The sequence below is a fragment of the Ictidomys tridecemlineatus genome, chromosome 3 (genome assembly GCF_052094955.1).
Source record: "Ictidomys tridecemlineatus isolate mIctTri1 chromosome 3, mIctTri1.hap1, whole genome shotgun sequence".
NCBI lineage: Eukaryota > Metazoa > Chordata > Mammalia > Rodentia > Sciuridae > Ictidomys > Ictidomys tridecemlineatus.
The window spans coordinates 213,322,533-213,343,403 of NC_135479.1; the positions used below are offsets into that span (position 1 = coordinate 213,322,533).

At 58.0% G+C, this 20,871-nt stretch overlaps 1 protein-coding gene and 2 long non-coding RNA genes across 4 annotated transcripts in view; 1 reads left to right on the plus strand and 2 right to left on the minus strand.

The window, feature by feature from the left end:
- Positions 1-20,871, plus strand: part of Abcg1 (ATP binding cassette subfamily G member 1) — a 58,409-nt gene that overhangs the window by 20,942 nt on the left and 16,596 nt on the right. For both annotated transcript variants that reach the window (XM_005323465.5, XM_078044689.1), the window contains exons 3-5: positions 14,368-14,485; positions 16,462-16,594; positions 18,743-18,793. In XM_005323465.5, coding sequence (XP_005323522.2) covers positions 14,368-14,485; positions 16,462-16,594; positions 18,743-18,793 — 302 coding nt within the window. The remainder of the gene's footprint in view (positions 1-14,367; positions 14,486-16,461; positions 16,595-18,742; positions 18,794-20,871) is intronic.
- Positions 10,656-12,098, minus strand: LOC144376517 (uncharacterized). The gene is made up of 2 exons (XR_013437073.1): positions 11,790-12,098; positions 10,656-11,139 (listed from the first exon to the last, which is right to left on the minus strand). It is a non-coding gene; the product is annotated as an uncharacterized LOC144376517 (long non-coding RNA).
- On the minus strand, positions 13,962-19,367 carry LOC144376516 (uncharacterized). Its single transcript, XR_013437072.1, has 2 exons — positions 19,232-19,367; positions 13,962-15,065 (listed from the first exon to the last, which is right to left on the minus strand). It is a non-coding gene; the product is annotated as an uncharacterized LOC144376516 (long non-coding RNA).

Here is a 20,871-nt window from a genome sequence, read left to right on the forward strand (position 1 = left end):
ATAATTTCAACCACGTGCACAAGTGAAAAACAGGGCTGCTTGCTCCAGGGACTGAGAGAGTTGCCGTCACAGCTTCTCTGCGCTGGGGTAAAGGGATAGCATCTAACTCCGGGAGATCTAGTTCCTTCTTCAGTTGCCCTGCAGAGAGCGAGAGAGTAACCGTGAGACGCAGTGACTGGGTGTGTGTTCCTGATGGCGGGTCTGAGCGCACACGTGTTCGGTCGTGTTGCCAGTGACAGCATTTCGTAAAGCTAGGAGAAACCTGCAAGACTCTGGTGGTCCTGGCTGCCCATGTTATGGCCTGGAGAGCAAGGTCCAGGTTAAAAAAGAAAAAGTTCAGGGCTGGGGATGGACCCCAGCGTCCTGTGCGTGCCAGCCAAGTGCTGTGCCCAAGCCACACTCCCACCACAGCACTGAGATTGTTAATTTAAAGTAGCCCCCCTTTTTTTTCACATTCAGTATTTTTACATGTAAGTTTGTATCTTATATGTGTATATTTATTTTATTCTGAGTGAGACGATTTACCTTCTACCATCAATAGAAAAATTTTCTATAGCTGGATTAGAATAAGTTAACAAAAATTTTTTAAAAGTTAAAAAAGATGCCAGGCATGGTGGCACACTCCTGTAATCCCAGTGACTCCGGAGGCTGAGGCAGAAGGCCATAAGTTCAAGGCCAGACTCAGCAACTTTGTGAGACTCTCAGCAACTTAGCAGGACCCTGTCTGAAAATAAAATATACAAAGGGCCGGGGATGTGGCTCAGTGATAAAGCACCCCAGGTTTAATCCCCAGTACAAAAAAAACCAAACAAGTCCTGCAGTCAGAGCCACAGGACTCTCCATTTGATAGGAGCTTACCTGTGCCACCAGAGCCTTGATCTACTTCACACTGGACAGGCGTGCTCTGGGTGCAAAAGGGAAACTACTGTCAACTTCCGAGGACTTCTGTTGACTTTGTTCTCACTTCTTGGTGAGCTTGCTCCTTTTGCCATCTGAGTAATTTCCAGGGTAAAAATAGTTTAAATTTCTCCTCTTTTCATTATGGGGATAAAGCCTTTTTCTTTATTAACAATTTTTTATTTTTTTATTATTATAAGCAAGGTATTTTTGCAAAGTCTGGCCTCCATGGCTCATAACTTGCGTGGCCCCAGGTCCTGACACTGGCCTGGGGGTCTCTGACACGGTGCCTGGCAGCCGAGGAGGGAGTGTCAGAGCAGCGGTGGACAGGCCAGTTGTGGCATTCAGCATGGAGGGAGCAGAGTGGCATGGTGGGCAGAGATGGCAATGAACTTCCAGGGAAGCCACCCCTGCCAGAGTCCTCAGGGCACCACAGGAGACTATAGACTCAGTCATATTTTGTAACAATTTAAGTGAGATATTGGACCAGAATAGCAATAATGGGGATTGAATGGTGACCGCCCCCCCCACATGGGTATGTCACATCAATTTGTGACCTGCAAATTGATGCTGTTGAGAAGATACAGAGATGTGCAGATAGATCGTCCTGGGTTCTGGTAGACTAAAAACCAAGGTAGGATTTACATAAGAAGAGAAGGGGAAACTGATATGGAGACACAGGGAGAAGATCCCACCAAAGAAAATGGAGGCAGAGCCTGGAGGGTCAGCCACAAGTCCCAGAGCACCTGCAGCCTTTCAGGGCTGAGAGGCCCGGAGCACCTGCAGCCCTGACACCTCGGTTTAGGGCTTCTGATGCTCAGGCCTGTTGGAGGGTACATTTATGTTGTTTGAATCAACAAGTTGTATGGCATTTTATTGTGGTAGCCGAGGAAATCAATGCCAGAAAAGAAGGGATCGCATGGGGGAGGGACATTTGGAAAGAGAGGCAGCTGGCGCAGTGTGGGGGTGTGGAGCCAGGTGCTGCCCTGCTGCTCCGAGGCCTGGGTCACCTCAGACACCTGTGGCTCCACTAAGCCAAGGTGAAGGTGTATGCGGCTGAGCCAGCACTGCCTCCCCACAGCGCCAGGTTCCCACAGCAGACCTGATGGGACCCATGCTGTCCACGGAGAGTGAACGAGGAGCCCTGGTCAGGCCACCGGACTGAGCTGGGACCATGAGAAGAGTTCAAGCACAGTCACAGTGTCAACGAGAGCGGGGAAGTCCTGTGGGGTGGAAACCAGCAAATCCTGGGGCCCACGGTGCACTGTGGGGTCCACGGGGCCTCAGGTCCCAGAGTTCGCCAGATCCGCCAGGCCCCTTAGGCCGAGGGCCGGGTGGGGCCGGGCAGAGCACTTGCCTCCCATGTGCCAGGCCCTGGGGTCTGTCCCCAGCATCACACATGAAGGGAGAAAAGCAGGAGAGTAGAAGGGTTCTGGACGGCGGTGGCACGTGGGGGGGCCGGGAGTGCCCAAGGCCCCAGGGTGCCGGGCTGCAGAGGGGCTGAGGCTGTGTCTCCAGGCCAGGGGTCGGCACAGGCTCCCTCCCCTCTCGTCCTCACACTCACCAACGCAACCTGCTGTAGGGAACGTGGGACGGCTGGCTCAGTCCTGGTCCCCACCCACTTGCAGGGCCCTGGGGAGCCTTCAGGGTTCCCGGCCTCCCTGTCTGTGAGATGGGCGTTTTAAAGTGTGTCCCGTGGCTTGTGGGGAGAATGAGTCACGTGAGGAGGGTTAACTGAGGGACGTGCGTGGGCGGTGGAGTGGTGGGGACTCATCACAGGCCACGGAACCTGGCTGCGGTTCACCTCCCTCCTGTCACCATCTCCCTTTGTGACTGTGAAGCAAAATAAGAGGTGGACCTGGGAGGAAGAAGCAGGAGACTGGACAGAGAGCCCTTGGTGAGGGAGGACAGGACGCGCGCGCGCGCGCGCGCGCGCGTGTGTGTGTGTGTGTGTGAGGTGACACAAGTGCTGGGGAACACCTGGGCACAGGATCTGGGCCACCAAGGGCCACAGGAGACAAGACTGAAGAGCAGGAGCACTGCCCTATCAGCTGGCTCCTTGTGGGCTTCTGAGCCTGGTGCCACCTCCGGACACCACGTTCCGTGGCAGACAGGAACCTGGGCTGGGGCAAAGCGGGGACCTCGGGGACCTTGGCCCCCTGTCACATTTGGAGGCCTCATAACTGGGTCAAAGCAGGCTCAGGCTGTGTGCCCTGCCTGCATCCGTGATCTGTCCTCCTGCGGTGCCCACAGAGGAGGCCCAGGCTGCCAGGGGGCCAGTGCTCAGTGCTGCTTCTGCACCCAGGAGCACACTACCGACCGGACCCCTGATGGCGCACGGGGCCTCCCAGGAATGTCCACCTCCTCCACAGGCCAGTCCTGGCTTGCCCTGTGGCCACTGCTGATCCTCACACACACACGGTTAGCGGGCGTGGGAGGGACCATTGCTGTGCCAGCTCACTCACGCGGTGCCGTCAGCAGGACTGTCTCAGTCATTCCCACTGACCTGAAAGTGACACAGGCCACTGTGCTTCTCCCTTCTTGCTCCAAGGCTGGCTTAGAGATGGGCCAGGGCCACACCTGCAGTGCATGGGCGACTCTCCCTGCAGCCCGGAGGCACCAGGCCCCCAGACCTCAAGGAAATCATAGTAAGACAGGAGCAGGGTCATGACACGGGGTGTCGCCGTGCACCCTACACCTGCCCTCGCTCCGTGCAGGACACAGGGTCTGGGCCACCAAGGGCTTGTCTCGTCCTGACCGCAGCCCCTGCTGCCCTGTTGTTACTCTTTTCTGGGGCACAGGGACTCTGTCACCCACCAGGAGGGAAGTGGGATCCATTGCCTCCAGGGCCCACTGTTCTGACTGCGAGTGGTAACAGGGGGTTGGGCAAACTGTACAAGGAGGCGTCCGCAGCCCGGCAGCTTGGAGGAGGGAGGCATGGCCACGGCATGTGGGGACAGGGCAGGAGCTGTGCGCATGTTGGCCCAGCCAGGTGCAAGGTGCTCCGGGATCCCACTGTCTTCCTGGCCTACCATTTTACAGAGGAGGGACCAGCTCAGGCACATGGAGGACCCCAGCCCCATGATGTGTAAGGACTAGATACAGGATTTGAACCATGGCCGGTCAAGTTCATTAACTTCCTGGGGCCACACAGCCGCTCCAAGAACAGGCAGGATGGGGTGAGCTGCACTGGCCAAGGTGTGTTGGAGGCACCCTGACCAGATGGGAGAGGCAGAGAACATTGAGGCCAGTGGTGAGAGAGGTCTGGGAGGGCTGTCTGGGGAAGGAAGGCCTCCAGCCCCGGGCTGTGGCTTGCAGAGTCGGAGGCAGTCAGTGGAGACCAGGCAGAGAGCCAGAAGAGGCTCCGAATCCACCTTGCAGCCCTGGTGGTGCCAGGCGGCCAGGCCAGGCCTCCTCTTGGGGTGAGCAGGTCTCCTGCACGGTGCTTCAGCATGGGGTGGTCACTGTATCCACCTCTGGGATGCAGTGTCATGGCATGCCCACCTGATCCAGAGCAAGAAGGGAGGCCACAAAGGGGGATGGCACGGCACCCTCCCCTGGGAAGTACCCTCCCTGGCACTGAGAGTGGAAATTGAGTGGTCCCGTCCCCAGAATGCTTCTCAGAGGTGCCACGTGTGAGCGAGGGCTTCTCAGGGCACCTCCAGCTCTGGGAGTGCCTGGGCCAGGGCAGCTGCTGGCTGCCACCTTCTGTTTGGAGAATCACATCAACGTAAATAATGATGGGGGCGCTGGAGCCCGCTGTCTTCAGCCACATCCTGCCTCCAGAGCTCAGAGGAGCCGCTGTGCCTGCGGCCGCATGTGCTAGATTTCTGCTTGCTTTGCTTTCTCTTTCGGAGTTTGGATTTGGGACTGGAAATACCCTCATTGACCAGCTTAGAGCGTGTCTTTCTTTAACTAGCGTTGGTCCCTCTCAGTCTGCAAGGCAAGCCCCTGTTCATAGACCAGGTGCTTGGGAGGACAAGGACACCCTCCTGGCCTGGCAGCTGCAGGCTGGGGTCACCCTCCCCACTTTCCTGGCACCCACCTCCTCCTCATGGGCCCTTCTGGGTTTTAAGGTTTGCCACTTGGGTTTTAACCCTGCTCCGGTGACAGGTTTAAGCAGGCCTCAGAGGGAAGCCCTTCTCCCCAGTCTCATCCAAGCCAAGTGGGGCTGGGGTGAGTAAGGTCCAGGAACCACTGGGGAGGGCCCACGGAAAGACATTCAGCAGAGCACTCAAGTCCCAGCATGCTGTCCAAGTGCCAGCAGACCTGGGCCACGTCAGCCCGGGAGATGGAGGTAACCAGAGGAGCAGCAGGAGAAGCATCTAGAGTCTAGACACCAGCCTTGTGGCGTCTGGTGAGACTCGGTCAGTTCCCCAGCAGGTCCACGGCCTGCCTGAGTCCAGGAGACTCCAGGGGCTGCTGAGCACTGGGCCAAAGGGTGGGAAGGAGAACAACCAGAGGCCCAGGCCCCTGTGGAAGGCGCGGATGTCAAGATGCCCACGAGCCCCAGGTGAGGACCCCTGACGGGGACACGGGAGCTTAGAAGCTCGAGTAGCACATGGACTTCCTGGTTCCTGGGGGCACAGAGGAAAGTTTCTCACTGGTGACATCACTGTACCCCTGGTCAGCAGGGCAGTGAGGGGTGTGAAGTGGACAGGCCAGCTGCTGCTGTCAGGATTAGAAGTGAGGAGGCCACACAACCCGGGGCAGGGGGGCCTACGGGACTGGACGCCATTCCCAGGTGCTCACTGATGCGGCCATTCCCTGCCTGTGTCTGGATGCCGGTCTGTGCCCAGCACCATTCAAAATACCTGGATCCAAGCAGGCGGGAAGAGGGAAGGGGCTTCTGCTCAGAAGTGAACCGAGGAGACCAGAAGCCAAGGAGGGAAAGGAACAGGGGCAGGGAGAGGACAGGAGATGGACAGATGGAAGGATGGACAGACGAGTGGGGTGCAGGGGATGCTGATCATGAGGAGACCACAGAGCCAGGAGGCTGAATCCCAGCAGGCTCTAAGGAGCAAGATGAAGAAGCAGCCCGGAGCCGTGGCCAGCTGTTCACCCTAGTGCACTGAAGTGGTGCCCGAGGCACAGAACAGCCTGCTGCTCTGTTATCCAGCGGCCTCCCGAGTGGGCAGCGGCTGCGCCCAGTGGACTGTCAGGCTGATACACCAAGTCAGCCCTTCTCCTGTGTCAGAGTGGACCTCCTGCCCCAAGACTTGCTGAGGGTGGCAGATGGGCCATGTGTCATTTGCACATTTGGTCACAAATGCCAGTGTCTTCATTCAGTTCTTGCTCCCTCTGACCGAGAAGCCTTTCTGGTACCCTAGGTCCATTTTGATGTCATGAAACCCAACGTCCCAAGCCTTGTTTCCGCTGTTGTCGTCAGCTCCAAAGCCCCTGTGGACTTGGAGAGTGCAGAACAAGGCGTGTTTTGGCCAGCGGTGGAGCTCGGCCCCATCATGAGACAAAATGAGGCGAAGCCCCGGGCCCTGGGGAGAAGCTGGGGTGGTAAGAAGGAAATGCCACTGGGTGTCCAGGAAGGTGGACTTTGACCTGTGGGCCCTGAGGTCACTTTGGGGAGGGAGGAAAAGGTCTGGAGAACCACAGTCTGCGCTGTCCCCGAGGAGCAGAGGGAGCTGCAGCGCGCTCACTCTGCCAACACAGGCATCCCAGACCCATCCTGCCTCGGGTGGGGAACCCGGCACTGCCGGGAGGGTCTCAGAGTAAGGTAAGGTGCATGTGGTACGGGAGATCATTTGGCAACCGTATCGGTGCCGTTGGTATATTTGGACAATCGGAAGGATCTTTTCTCAGTTGTTGTAGCCAGGTTCAGAAGCCTGGAAGAAGACCAGTTCTGATTTTGGAAGGATGAAAATGTGACAGTGATGGGAGCCACGCTGCCCGGCAGACAGGTGCAGATGGCTTCCAGCTGTGCTGCAGTTCCCACGCTGAGCGGGGCCCAGGTCTCGCATCAGCGTCAGGGCAGTGGTGAGCATGCTGGCCAGGGAGTGCCAGTTCAGGTGGCCTTGAGCAGGGAAGCCTCACAGTCAGCGTTCCTGCAGGACACTGGCCCGCAGAGAGATTGGTTCTCTTGGATACAGCAGGTGCAGGTCAGCTCTGGGTGTCGGGACAGGATTCTCCCGAGATCGACAGCCCTGTAGGCAGAGCAGCTCCTGGGAGGCATATGCCCCAGGAATGGCTTCGTGGGGAAGCATCTTGATCTGAAGGGCACAGCCGGATCCTCTGTTCCTGGGGGCATGCCCATCAGCTGTTGTCCCCTGGATAAGGAGGGACCTTTTGCCCTCATTATCTGTCGCTTGCATTTTCCAGTGTGCCTCTGGTGTCACGCTTGGTAGCCGCCGTGCTGCCACCACTTACTGAGCACCGTGTGGCCAGGCTCCATGAAGCGCTTCAGGCCTGTTTGACAGATGCCCTCAGGTTAGTGCGGGCTCCACACTTGTTAGCAGACAAGGAAACAGTTCTGAAAACCAAAGTGCTCAAGGTCAAACAACTAATTAGAGGCAGAACGTCAGAGACGGACACTGGAGACTTTGGGGGCCACAGAATCAGCTGGGCCCAGGCCATGGCTGAGCTGTTTCCCAATTCCAGGGAGACTCCAGGGGGTCTTGGGGGTTTCGTACTCCGCCCCTTGTCTGAGGCCTCCTCCTTGCCAACTGACTCTTACTAAAGAGACACGGGACTGGTGACCACAAGCACAGCATCAGTAGACCTGTGCCTGCAGCTGATGCCGGGTGGGACTGGTGTGCTAGGTGCCCTGCACCTGTGCCTGCAGCTGATGCCGGGTGGGACTGGTGTGCTGGGTGCCCTGCACCTGCGCCTGCAGCTGATGCCGGGTGGGACTGGTGTGCTGGGTGCCCTGCACCTGTGCCTGCAGCTGATGCCGGGTGGGACTGGTGTGCTGGGTGCCCTGCACCCTCTCCTGGAGCTTGCTGCCAAGGCTGCTGTGACAGGCCCAGAGCCGCCCTGGGAAAAGACAGCGCAGGGAGGGTCAGGCCTGGCCACATCCCTGTTGTGCTCACTGCCTCCCTCAGCGGGAGGATTGCAGAGGTCAAGACGTGTTTAATTAGAGGCCGAGGAATGTCGCCCACACAGGACCTGATTAGACTGGCCACTGAAATGCAATCCAGAGACCCCCTCCGTGGTGACGGCCAAGCACCAGCCCCAAGTTCAGACCGAGTCCCTCAAAGCAAGTGAGGAAAAGGTTACTAAGACGGACGAAGCACATGCCTGCGGGCCAACCTGAGCTCTTCACTGTGACTCTAAAGGCACCACCGGTGTGCATGGGAGACAGTGCACTTGGTGGTGATAACCCTCTCCTGAGCCACCCACAGCCCCTACACAGTGCAGATGGCCTCTCCCCAGCCCCACTTGCCCTCTTTTTCTCATGGTGCAACTGACTGGCCACTGCCAGCATGAAAACCTTGGAAGTGGCCGGAAGTATCTTGGTGCTAACCAGACCAGCAGTCCCTGATTGCTGTGATTCCCTCATCACATAACGTCGGCATTGATTTTCATCTGGAGCACGGGACTCTCTGGCTATGATTTCTACCTCGCTGCAAAGAAATGAAGTGTCAGTAGAAAACAGTTCCTTGCGCCTCAGCCAGGGTCCTTGGTGTGTGTGATGGGGTGTGGTGGGCCCTGCCTGGCAGAGCTGGGAAATGCCTGGTGCCAGAATTCTGTGAACATGCCGTGCAAGATTTGCCATTTTAAAAAAGTTACAGACGCACGTTCATTTAAAAATAGTGATCTGTGTTTATCACCTCTTTATAACTGAAAAACATCTATGTGAAATGAAGACCTGCTTCCAGTTGGGGAAATTTGGTCCATGCTCTGTGTGGTGGTGAAGCTGGGCCTAGCCTCAAAAAAATCACAGTTTGTAAAGCGTCGGATATGCGCACGGGATGACCCATCCCTAGCCATCTGTCGGGACCCTTGGGAGGTCTGCATAGGAAACCTGGAATTACCCTCAGCTTCCAAAGACATTCCAGCCATATCTGACTCATGCCTGGTGAATCCTAGCTGGAGTGGCTCTGGGGAGGGATGGAGGCCCTGAGGAGGAGGAGAGGGTATATTCGAGGCCTCCTGCTGGTTGTGGTCATGGCTCTAAAGGGTTCCAGAGCTCACCAGAACATCTGAACTGTGCTTTTGCAGGAGCAGAGCAGGTCTCTGTGTGGCAGTGTCCTTAGGCAGCCAAGGAGCCAGGTGTTCTGGACACTCTGAACCTACAACCCCTCCTCCAGCCTCTCCACTCGCCAACCGGTGGTGCTGGGTGACACGGGGAAGCAGATGGAGTTGTTATTTCCCCTCTTGGTTCCTCACACAGCCCAGCCCCGGCTTCTGCAAGGAGCCAAGGAGCAGGAAGGAAAAACTAGACCAGCAACACACAGAGCGCTGGAGAGTCAGCCCTCACCCGCTCGGAGGCGGCCGCTCTCCCCAGGCCACCCTTCTCTTCCCTTGAGAATCTTGACGACCCACCTGGGGTGCGTGGTGGGGTCCCAGCGGCCGTGTGTTTCCTGGCAGGAGGGCATCTGTGAGGGGATTCCAGGTACACCTATGTGCTGAGGTGGGCTGGACAGTCTGCTTGATCATCACCATGGGAGGGAATGTCCCTTGTTGAGAAACGACAGGCCAGGACTTAAGAGTCCATCTCAGATGCACTGGCCAATGGGTGCACGGGGCGGCAGGTGCATGAGTCCACGAGGGCAGCTCTGCAGTGCTCTCGCTGTTTTCACGTACACGCACTCGCTCTCTCTCTCCCCCCCTCCCCCTCCCTCTCCCTCTTCCAAAAGCCCGAGCCTCTCTGCATGTGCGGGGTCCCTTATTTGTGCAGGGATGTCCCCCTTGCCATGAGGCTGGAGGAGGAATTTCACCTGTCCTGGCCACCTCTGCCGGCTGCTGGTGCGTGTGGAGATGTGTTGGTGAAGCCCCTGGGCCGGCAGAGCTCTGAACAGGGGTGACAGTCCGTTGTTCATCTAGTTTGTTTATGGCACACTTAATTACTGGAGAGGTCAGGACCCTGCGCTCCAGTGTGCCATTTGACGATTGCACAATCACAGAACAATGGCCTGCTTCTCTAAGGGTACCCACTTCACCTGGCCCCAGGCACGGGAGACGCCACTTCTGTTGGCGACTGGGAAACAGAGTCTGAGCTGATCTCCCGGGGTGCTCTAGAAACCGCAGCTGTCCCCGGCTGCAGCTTGTTAGAGTCAACCTAAGTGGGGGAGTCACTTGCTTATTATTTCTGCAGGTAGCCAGGATCGGGGCCTAATGGCTCCCAGGGGGCTCAACAGCGCCCCAGTTTTCCACCCAGGCTGCTGGTGAGCTGTCGCAGCGTATCCACCTGCTGCCCTTGTTGCCGGTGGCCTGTGGCCCAGGATCAGTTTCATCATGAGTAGCTCCTGCAAGCGCTGGCCTTTCACATCATCAGGGCCCAGTCCCCCAAGGGGTGCGAGACGCACCCACACCCTGGCAGGAGTTCTGGTTTTACCCAAGGGTGTTGTGGATGGAGAAGGGTCAGACATGAGCCCACACCCTGGCAGGAGTTCTGGTTTTACCCAAGGGTGTTGTGGATGGAGAAGGGTCAGACATGAGCCCACACCCTGGCAGGAGTTCTGGTTTTACCCAAGGCTGTTGTGGATGGAGAAGGGTCAGACATGAGCCCACACCCTGGCAGGAGTTCTGGTTTTACCCAAGGGTGTTGTGGATGGAGAAGGGTCAGACATGAGCCCACACCCTGGCAGGAGTTCTGGTTTTACCCAAGGCTGTTGTGGATGGAGAAAGGTCGGAGCATGAGGTCCCAGGTGCAAGCAGAGAGCCCCAGGGCCTGGGGGTTCTGGCCTCTGAGTTTCACAATGTGCCCTCCTCAGCTCTGCAAGCGCCCTGCCCACACCCAGTGGTTCTTCCTTCTGCAGAAAGGCACTTCTTCCTGTCCTCTGTTAATCATGTGGCAACGGCAGGCTAGGCGCACAGTCCTGTGTGGTTACCCAGTGGAAACAAGCCTGCTCCCAGGAGCGGGGAGGTGGCTGCTGGGACTGAAACTGCCCTGCAGAGGCTGGCCAAGGCCCTCATGGCCCTGATATGAAGACCCGCAGGGGTTGGCTGAAGTGGCTGGAACCTTGGCTGCTCTGCTGACCTGCCGTGTGGTCCAGGACATTCATTAACCCTCTCTGAGCCCTTGAATCTTGTTTGCAGTAGATGGACAGCATAGTTCTCTGCTTTCTGTGAGGCATAAACAGAATGATGAGCTGCTACCACCCGGCCCTGAGTGAGGGAGCTCAGTAACACCTTGCAGGCCACATTTCTACAAAATGGGGGAACCCCACCCTGAGTTACAAGGCTGTGTGCCCTGAATCTTTGTAGGTGTCGGCAGGTTTCCTTTGTCCCTGTAAAGTGCTGTAGCTAATGTAGGAAGTGGAAGCAGGGGTGCCTCCGGCTTCCCCAGGCTTCCTGAAATCCCCCCCGGCCTGGAACCAACTCATCCTATTGCTGAGGCTCAAGGCTGGGGGTGGGGCAGGGGGCAGTTGTCCATCTGTGATCCTTGTTTGTTTGTGTGGGCCAAGGAGTGTGGGCTCCATTTCCAAGGGAGGAAACAGTTCTCTTTTGGGGGAAAATAAGTGCCTTCCTCTGCATGGAAACCCACAGCCCTGGGCTCTGCCTGAGGCTCCCGGCATCTGCTCCACCCTGGAGCGAAGGCTGCAGGGCTTCTAGGAGGCCCCTCCTTTGTGACTGTCCTGGGCAGGCAGCTGGACCTGCAGAGCCCCAGGCCTGTCTTGCTGCCTCACCTCCTGAAGGGGCTGTCTGGCTAGGAGGAAAGGGGCCAGGCTTCCATTGGTGGCTGTCACTCTGGGCTCACTGTGCCAAGGGCTCACCTTCTGCCTTGGAGCTCCACAGACACCTATTTAACAGCCATATGTGCCAGGCAGGACACCCGCTCAGGACCTGTGATGTAGAATCAGTCTGGTCACATCCGCACGGGTCTGGCATTCTCAGCACCCCAGGGACAGTGACAGAGCTGGGAGGCAGATCAAGTGTGTTGGAGCCGTGGTCGGGTGCCTGGGCTCCGACAGGGCCTCCCTGAGGCCGGCCAGGCTCTAGGAGAAGCAGCCTCCTCCACCTTCCGCATCGTGCTCTTCTGTTTCTCAGGGTCATGGAGACCCGGGTCTGGACAGCTCTCCCGATTGCTGATGACATAAACATAGCTCATACCCAAGGCGCAACTAAGGAAACCCTGTCTCAATGCCCAGTGTTCCAGCATGGGGCACGTGTGCAGCCTGCTGCCACCACTTAGCAATGTGTGTGTCCCCTAAGATGCTTCTCAGAGAACAGAGGAAGAACAGGCATCTACCTTCAGATGCCTGCAGGCCCCGGGGGCTCCTCTCCCAGGTTGGACCCCATGCAGTTCCATAGAGAGCACCTGTGCCCCGAGTGACCCGCAGCCCTTTACCCTAGAACCACAACCCCCGCCGCCCCCCCGCCCCAAGGGGGAGCTACCAGCAGATTGCGTCGAGGTCCTCGGTTCACTGCGGACGGGCCTGGAACTCCAGTGGGGTGGCTCTCAATGGCGAGGCCCCTGTCTGTGCCCCTGGCTGCCTTTCCCTTGATCAGGCTGGACGCTCCCCATCTCCCTGCCCCATCCTGCCCCTGGGCTCTGGCTGTGGACATCACAGCCTGTGAGAACTTCCTCCAACCAGTAATGTCATCTGGTGCCCCAGCATGGAGCCCAGGCTGAAGGCCAGCCCCCGGCACTGCTAAAGCAGAGGGCCCTGAGACTATGCCCAAGTGGACAGATGGACCCTGCCTGCTGGCTGGGGGACAGGCCTTCTCAGAGCCCTGAGGCACAAGGCTGCCCACAGGGGTGCATGGCCACGTGCAGACTGCCCTTGGGCTCTGTGTGGCTTCTCGTGACCCTGCTGCATGCTCAGGGCTCCGAGTAGCGGAAGTTGTCTCAGTGACCTTCTGCATGCTCAGGCTGCTGCTGGCCTGCAGGGCCCAGCTGGGGACTGCCCGGCTTCAAGAGGAGAGAGCCTCAGAAAGGTTTGCCCGGGAGTAACCTCAACCCTAGACTGAGGCAGGAGATGGCATTGCGTGGCATTTAGTGCTCCCTTGATGATGTCACGCGGGTCCCCTGGAAGCACAACTCTCCCAGCGCTCCGTCTGCTGAGCTGCTGTGCTGAGAGCATGGCCTTGTGCAGGGAGGGTCTCTGCCCCCACCAGTGCCTCCCTGGCCCTCCACTGAGGGCAGGGGCAGCTGGGCTGCCCCCCATTCATCCCCCTCACTCCCAAGTGCTGGTGTAGCTGGCCTGTCCTCCTCGAGGGTGGTCCCTGTGCAGCTCCAGTTCCCCTCTGCCCCTCCCTTTGCCCCTGGGCCCTTCCTGCTGGGAGGCTCCCTGGTCTCCTGGGGCCATGGCTGCCCTCCTGTCCTTAATGAGCCGGAGTGGCAGTGCCACCACCGACTCTCACTTCCGCTTCTCTGTGCCTCGCTAAACAAGGCCTCAGGGACTCCCTGTCCAAATTAAGGTGGCACCTGGTGACAGCTGGAATGTATAGTGTCCAGATGTGCAAGGCAGGAGGGCAGCAGGGAGCAATGCTGGTGGGGCTCTGGTAGTGCGTCGGAAGTCTGCTGATGGACAGCAAGTCCCCAGCCCGTCCACCTCTCGAGCCCCTTCACGGTGCCTGTGGGAGCTGGAACCTCGTGGGCCAGGAGCCCTGGCCATGCAAGGTGCATCCCATCAGTGCTGCAGCGAGAATGTGTCCTGGTGGGGCGTCTACCCGTGAATCCCGGCTCTGTTTGACCCTCCGAAGCACATCCAGCACCCCCCTGAGGAATAGCTTGCGTGGCTTTTCTTGGGACACGCAGCTTTATCCCTTAGGAAGCTCCTGGGTGGGCGATTTGGCAGAGATGCCAAAGTGCTGCAAGTGGGTGCACAATGGGATGCTCTTTTAATTATTAATTCAGGGATTAATAATCTATTGATTGATTATAAAGCAACTATTTATCAGTAAGTTGTATCTAGATAATTCATACTTTTATACAATATGAGTGGTTTGTAAACGAAATGCTGAGTGGATTGTTTAATGAACACCGGCATGTGGCACCTCTGTGGGGCAGGAGCGAGCGGGCCTGGTGCCTCGCTGGGGGCGCCTGGGACTTGTGGCTCTGAGGGGGTGTGGTGGACCTCGGCCGCTGGACGAGGGAGGGGGACGTGCCAACCCTGGAGCACTGGGTGGTGCTGGCGGCTGTTACCACGATTATAACCTGTGGAACGCAGTCAGGGAGGCAGGCCAGGCCTCGGACGCTGAGGTCCGTTTTGCAGCCCAGGGCACAGCGCTTGGCACCTGTGTGAGCGGCTCACCTCCAGCCTCAGGCGTCAGGCTAGCTGCTGCAGCCTCTGTGAGCACCGTGCCAGGCGCCCCGTGACAGAAGGGAACACAGTCTGCTTTTTGCAGGATACAAGACCCTTCTGAAAGGCATCTCCGGCAAGTTCCACAGTGGAGAGCTGGTGGCCATCATGGGGCCCTCTGGGGCTGGGAAATCCACGCTCATGAACATTCTGGCTGGATACAGGTAAGCGAGCCCCACCAGCAGAGCCAGGTCCCCAGTACTGTTGCTCCGCCTCCCATCACTGGGGCGTCCCCTTGTCCAGAGGCGGCTCCTCCATGCTCTGGTCACACACTCCCTGGGGAGCTTCAGGATCTGTGAGGGGACAGTGCAGGGAGGCAGGGGCCCCCGAGGACTGCGGACGGCCGCAGGTGAGTGGAGGACCAGGAGGCTGGGCAGCTGAACGAGGTGGCTCCTCAGGAAGCCCTCCTTGGCCGGCCCTTCTGGGACAGGAAGAAGCAGGAGGCTAAGGTTGGGGAGGGGGAAGCAGGAAGACGAGAGAGCACACGGGGTGCACGCTGGGAGGGAGAACGGGCCCTGTTGGGCTGGGCTGTGATTTTGTTGGTTGTTTGCAACTTTGGTGATCAGAGTCCCTGGTGCTGTGTCCCATGTCATTCATTGGTGCATGACTAGGAAACCGGATCTTTCTTTACAGTGTTAAAATGCTCTGTTAAGCCAGTCCTGGTTCTTGCAGGTTCCATTTGTAACTGCAGCGGGTAGTAGCAGTGGGAATCCTCCTTCCAGGGTGTTGCATTCTGCAGCTTCCCTGACACACCACCAGGATCCAAAAATATTAAGTGGAAAATTTTAAAAAGAAACAGTTCATAAAAACTTAATTTACACCCTTCTGATGAAGTCTCTGCCATCCCCTTTGTCCCACCCAGGATGAAACTCATCCCTTGGTCCAGTGTATACATTAGTACACATTAGTCACTTTGTAGCCATCTGTGTTAACAGATCAGCTGCAGTCAAGTGACCCTTATCTCACTTGATCATGGCCCCCAAGTACAAGAGTGGCCACGCTGGCAAAATTTTACTGTAGTATATTGTTGTAGTTGTTCTGTTTTCTTATTAGCTATTGCTTATCGCTTTCCCTGATTAATTTATCATGAGCACTAGGTATATTATAGGAGTAAACATGGTATATTCAGAGTTCATTACTACCTGCAGGTTAGGCAGACCTGTGGACCAGGGAACTCCTGAAATAATCATTTCATTTACTGAAACAAATGGCAAATGTCACCTCCTCCTTCGAGCTTCTGAATCACTCCTTCGTACTAGAAACTAGGATTCTTAAAAAATCTAACTTATGACAAACTCTGCCTGTGACAATCACATCTAAAATTGGGAACCAGACCCTCCACATGAGTGTTGAGAGGGGCGTGGAGAGTGGAGTGTGTCCCGAGGGCGGCTGTTGTCCCTCTGGTCATGCCCCACAGCTCCTGGAAGACCCGAGGGGGTTTGGGCATCGAGCCGGGCTTTGGGGAAGGCCTGGAGGGAGGGAGGCCCCCCTCAGGCCACTGCAGAGGTGCCACCAGTGCCCGTGCTGTCCCCTTCTCGGGGCTCTGGGAGGCAGGGCTGCACGGCTGCGTCCTCAGGAGGAGGCTGGTGATGAGCGACAGGGGTGCTGCGAGGACCAGGCCCCTCTCCCTGACATGAGCACATGGAGGTTCTGGAAGCTCACCTGTGGGCAGGGAATGCTCCCCCTGCAGAAGGACCGTCCCCCTGGCTGTCCTGAACCTCTGAGCCCAAGGCGCCTTCGGTGTCTTTCCCTCCCTGACGGCAGTCTCTAGCTGAGGGCAGCTGCTGCGGCCTGTGCTGCACACAGGTGGCAGAAGCCAGTCTCACTAACCCTGCAAGCCCAGGGGTACGTCCATCTAGTGGCTGTGTTCAGTCTGCAGGCCCCAGCCCCCGCCCCTCTGCATCAGGAGCAGGGGAAACAAACACAGCGGCTTCTGCTGGCCACAATGCGGGTCCCAAGGAGCTCTCCCGTGTGACTCTTCCTACAGGGCGCCTTCTCCCTGGATGGTCCGTCCCAGTTAGCATGGTGCCTTCTCTGCCCCCCATGCCTCTGTGTCCAGCTGGAAAGAGGCTGGCAGGGAGGCCCTCCTCTTTGGTTCACCCCTCTCCAGCCTGAAGGCCCCCTCTCCTTGGCTTTGCAGGGAGACCGGCATGAAGGGGGCAGTGCTCATCAACGGCATGCCCCGCGACCTGCGCTGCTTCCGGAAGGTGTCCTGTTACATCATGCAGGATGACATGCTGCTGCCACACCTCACCGTGCAGGAGGCCATGATGGTGAGCTGCCCACCTGCCTGTGCTGCAGGCCCCCGCCCCCGCCCCTCTGCATTAGGAGCACAGCTGCACGTGGGTGGACACTCTTCCAGGCCCCTGCAGTCACACCCTCTCTCTAGTGGAGTCCAGCCCCAGGCTGGCTGTGTGGACAGTTGGATGGAAAACAAATCCCCACCACCAAGAGTCTTAATGGCCCACATTCGGCAAATCCACGGTCAGGTTGCTAAGATTATTGGTCACTGCTGTGGGTGATCGTCTCCATGGTAACCACAAGTCCTCCTCCCCGTGGGCTAAGGAGTTGGCTTCCATCAGCCACTCTGTGTCTTTGGCCCAAGTTGCAGCTCACCTGGTCCCCTCCGTCTCACCTGCCTGTGATCGTTGAGTGCCTGTTGAGCATGCATGTGGCTCTAGCCTTCACCAGATGTGTGACTGCAGGAAGCCAGCTGTGGAGCAGGGCCGCCCAGAGCCACCCAGCTGGGAAGGCACACGGCTCTTGCAGGCAAACCTGACCCCAGAAACTCTCCTCCTCGACCTCCCGCCGTGCATGGCTCGGTTTCTGCAGATCTAGCAGGGCGTGCTCGAATGGGGAGTGGGGTGTGGGAAGGCAGGTGTGGTCCCAGACTCCCCCACTGCTTCTGGCCATTGCACCCAGTCAATATTTTTCCCACGCCTGCTAAGTCCTCACTTAGTGCCCCCACAAGCCCAGTATGGGGGCTGTGCAGGTGGCGCCTGCACAGTGGGTTTCCACAAGAGCCTGGATGTACTCTGGACATCCATGACCTCACCACATGCCAGGACTCTGGGCTCCCAGGGCCGTTGGTTTCTGTTTTTTTGATTTTTTTTTTTCTTTTTCTTGGTACTGGGAATTGAACCCAGGGGTGCTTAACCACAGAGCCACATCCCCAGCCCTTTTTATTTTTCATTTTGAGACAGGGCTCGCTGAGTTGCTTAGGGCCTCCCTAAGTTGCTGAGGCTGGCTTTGAACTTATGATCCTCCAGCCTCAGCCTCCTGAGCCTCTGGGATTACAGACAAGGGCCACCGCACCCATCTTCAGCATGTTTTTTACAAAGGCCCAGGCACAGTGAGTGCGGCTACACTAATCTGTGGGCAGCAGATGCCACCTGAGTACCACCCACGGAAAGGAGGTTGCAAAGCAGCCCACCGCTGTGGCTGCCCATCACGCTCACTTAGTGCTCGTGGTTTCCCGCCTTCTCCTGTCCCTGCCTAGGGTCCCCAGCAGGGTGGAGCCCTCCAAGCACCGCAGTGGACGTTCTTAGCCGTGTCTGCTGGCTCTCAACCAGCAGATGCAGTGCTTGCTCTGGTGTCCCCACTGGAGGGGTTTCTGGTGGGCCCTGGGCGGAGCCTCCTCCAGAGGCGTCAGTGAGTGGCAGCCCCACGGTGTCACCTGTGATTTCAAAGGGTTCCTAACTCAGCAGAGAGGGACAGGCTAAGATTTCAGATTTACCCCCCTGCTCCCCGGCTGCTTTGTGGGGAAAGCGGGGGACGCGGCAGGGCTGTTCTCATTCATCTTGCCGGCACTGAGTGTCTGTGGGCAAGGGGGCATGGCCTGGGCTGGGGAGCCCTGCATGTCCAGCTGGCCAGCATGCTCGTTCCTGGGCACAGAGGACCTAGGAGTTTGCAGAGAGACCAGGACACGCAGCCTGGGGTTTGCCCCAGACAGGGGATGCTGACGCTGGGCATGGCAGTTCCCACACAGGGCTTCATCAGGTGGCAGAGGGCCCCGTGCTGGGATAGTAACAGGATCTAAGTGCACACCAGCCAGAGGGGCATCGCTTGAGTGGCTCGTGCCAATTCCTGGGGTGTGACTCCCCTCGTGGATCATTCCAAGCCTTGGCTGATGAAAGGTGGCTTGGAATTCCTAAACACACCACGGGTCCCTGCTGCCCGTCTTTAGGCCTGCTGCCTGGGTTCCCTTCTCTGTCGCCCACACCCAGCTCTCTCATGGGTACAGCAGGGAATCCACCTGGGACACCAGAGCCCCCAGATTCCCTCTGCTCCCCTGCCAAAGCTAAGGGACGTGGAAGCCGGGGCCTCCGGGATTTCCTGTAGCCATCAGGTGGCCCAGAGACATGGCCCGATGTGGCTCGCCCTGGTGCTGGCCACCCACAACACTGTCCTTGTCCCCACAGGTGTCAGCACATCTGAAGCTACAGGAGAAGGATGAAGGCAGGAGGGAGATGGTGAGTGTGGCTTTGGGACGGTGTGTGGCCAGGAGGCCTGGGTAGCCGGTTGGTAGCGTGCAGGGGGCTTTGGGTGTGGCCCTCCTTGGACTTGCCCTGCTGCTCCTGCTCCCGAGTGGGAGGGGGCGTCCCAGCGCGGGGCGTGGGCTGCAGCAGCCAGAGACCAAGCCAGGCGCCGGTGGGGCATTGCAGCAGTGTGGACTCCATCCAGGAGTGACAGGCTCAGCACTGAGGGCCTGAAGCGGCCAGCTTCACGTTGGACCCAGCAGTGTGCCCTTCAGTACACTTTGCAGGGAACTATTTTTCATAAAACACTAACAATGAAGCTGTTAGTCACTGGTTTAAAAATAACCATCCCCCCCCCCATACAACTGCAAGAAGCAGCTGGGTGCTGCGTGTTGCTGGCCAGCCTTTAGGAAGGGAGGACCAGGTACCCACCTGCCCGAGACTTTCTCTCCCTTCGTCACTTGCTTTTCTTCCTTTCACCCGAGGACAAGGGAGGGTGCAGGTGCACAGGGCCAGCCGCGGCCCCAGAAGCCCTCCCAGGAGGCACCGGCCAGTTCTCGTGGTCAGGGAAGCCCCTCCTTCTCTGGCACTGGGACCACTGGATTTTCAGTGTAAGATAAATCCCACTTTTATAAGCTGCTTCTGGCTTCTGCCACCTTTCAGGGCCACAGGGCAGCAGCCGAGAAAGCAGGATTGGCAGGGTCCACACCAGGGGCACGAGGGGCTGCTCCTGTTGGGTGTAAGCTGGGACAGTCATGGGGACAGTCAGACACGCTGAGGACGTGTTGGTCACAACTCCACGAGTGCCGTTGCCACTTGTGTTGGGCAGAACAGTTACCGCTAAGCCGAGCGAAACCCCCTGGGTGTGGAAAGAATGTTCTGGGCGCGCCTGGGGCTCCTTCCTCCCTGGTCCCCATGGTGACCTTCAGACTCTTGGGCCATCCCAGTCCCTGGTCGTGGGGACAGGATCAAGAACCCACTTCTGAGAAGTAAACCCATGCCTCGTTGCTCTGGAAAATGTCCCACGTGGAGCCCGGTTCTGAGATTGAAGGGAAGAAAGTGGACCAGTCCAGCCCAGAACAGAGACGTGGGGAACGAGGGGCCACAGAGGCAGCAGGCCCAGGCTGGGGCCCAATCAGGAGGGTTGAGAGCGGTCAGCTTCTGTGGTCTCCGGGCTTTTCTGAGTGCGTGGCTTAGGCAGCAGACTCCTCATGCTCCCCGCAGCTGTGTCTGCGTGAAGAGGAGGGTTATGGGCTGAGTCCCCCAGAGGTGCTGGAGCCCCGACACCTGTCCCTCTGAATTTGAGTGTATTTGGGGACAGGGTCTTTACAGAGGTGACTAAGGTGAGGTCATCAGTGGCCCTGGTCCACTGACTGGTGTCTTCAGAAGAGACCAGGATACAGACGCACGCAGAGGCTGACCCTGGGAGGACAAGGGGACCCCATCTGCAAGCCATGGAGAGAGGCCCCAGGAGGGACAGCCCGGCCAGCTCCTTGATTTGGACTTCCAGCCTCCAGAACCTGAGAGGATTCCTTCCTTCCCTTGTTTAAGCCCCAGTATGGGGCTCTTTGTTACACAGACTGGACTGACTCGCATGACTGCTGAGATGGAGAAGGAAAGTCTTGGCTCCAGGGAGAGAACAGAGGAGAACCCAGTGTCAGGACGGCCTGTCCCGAGGCCAGCTCTAGCCTCCTGGCCCTCTCCACTCTCCAGGAGGAAAGCCATCAGCTAGCTGCAGGCCCAGAGTAGGACTGGCAAGAGCTGGAGGCGCCATGAGGCAGAGCCTTTCCTTTTGCAGAGTCAAGAAGTGCCTCTCATCCAGCGGCCAGAGGACTGGCCTAAGGAGCACCTCTCACACCTGGTCACCCTCGTCCTTCAGCCTCCCTCCTTCCACAGAGGCCAGAAATGCAGTCAACCTGCTGGATGCAGTGGCCTCACTGGGGCCCCATGGGCCGCTTTGGACAGTTGTCTCCAGCACAGTGACAAGCTCCAGAGGCTGCACAGAGAAGCTGCAGGAATGACCACTGACCCTGGGCGTGGGGGAAGCACAAGGCGAGGGTGAGCCTCTGGGA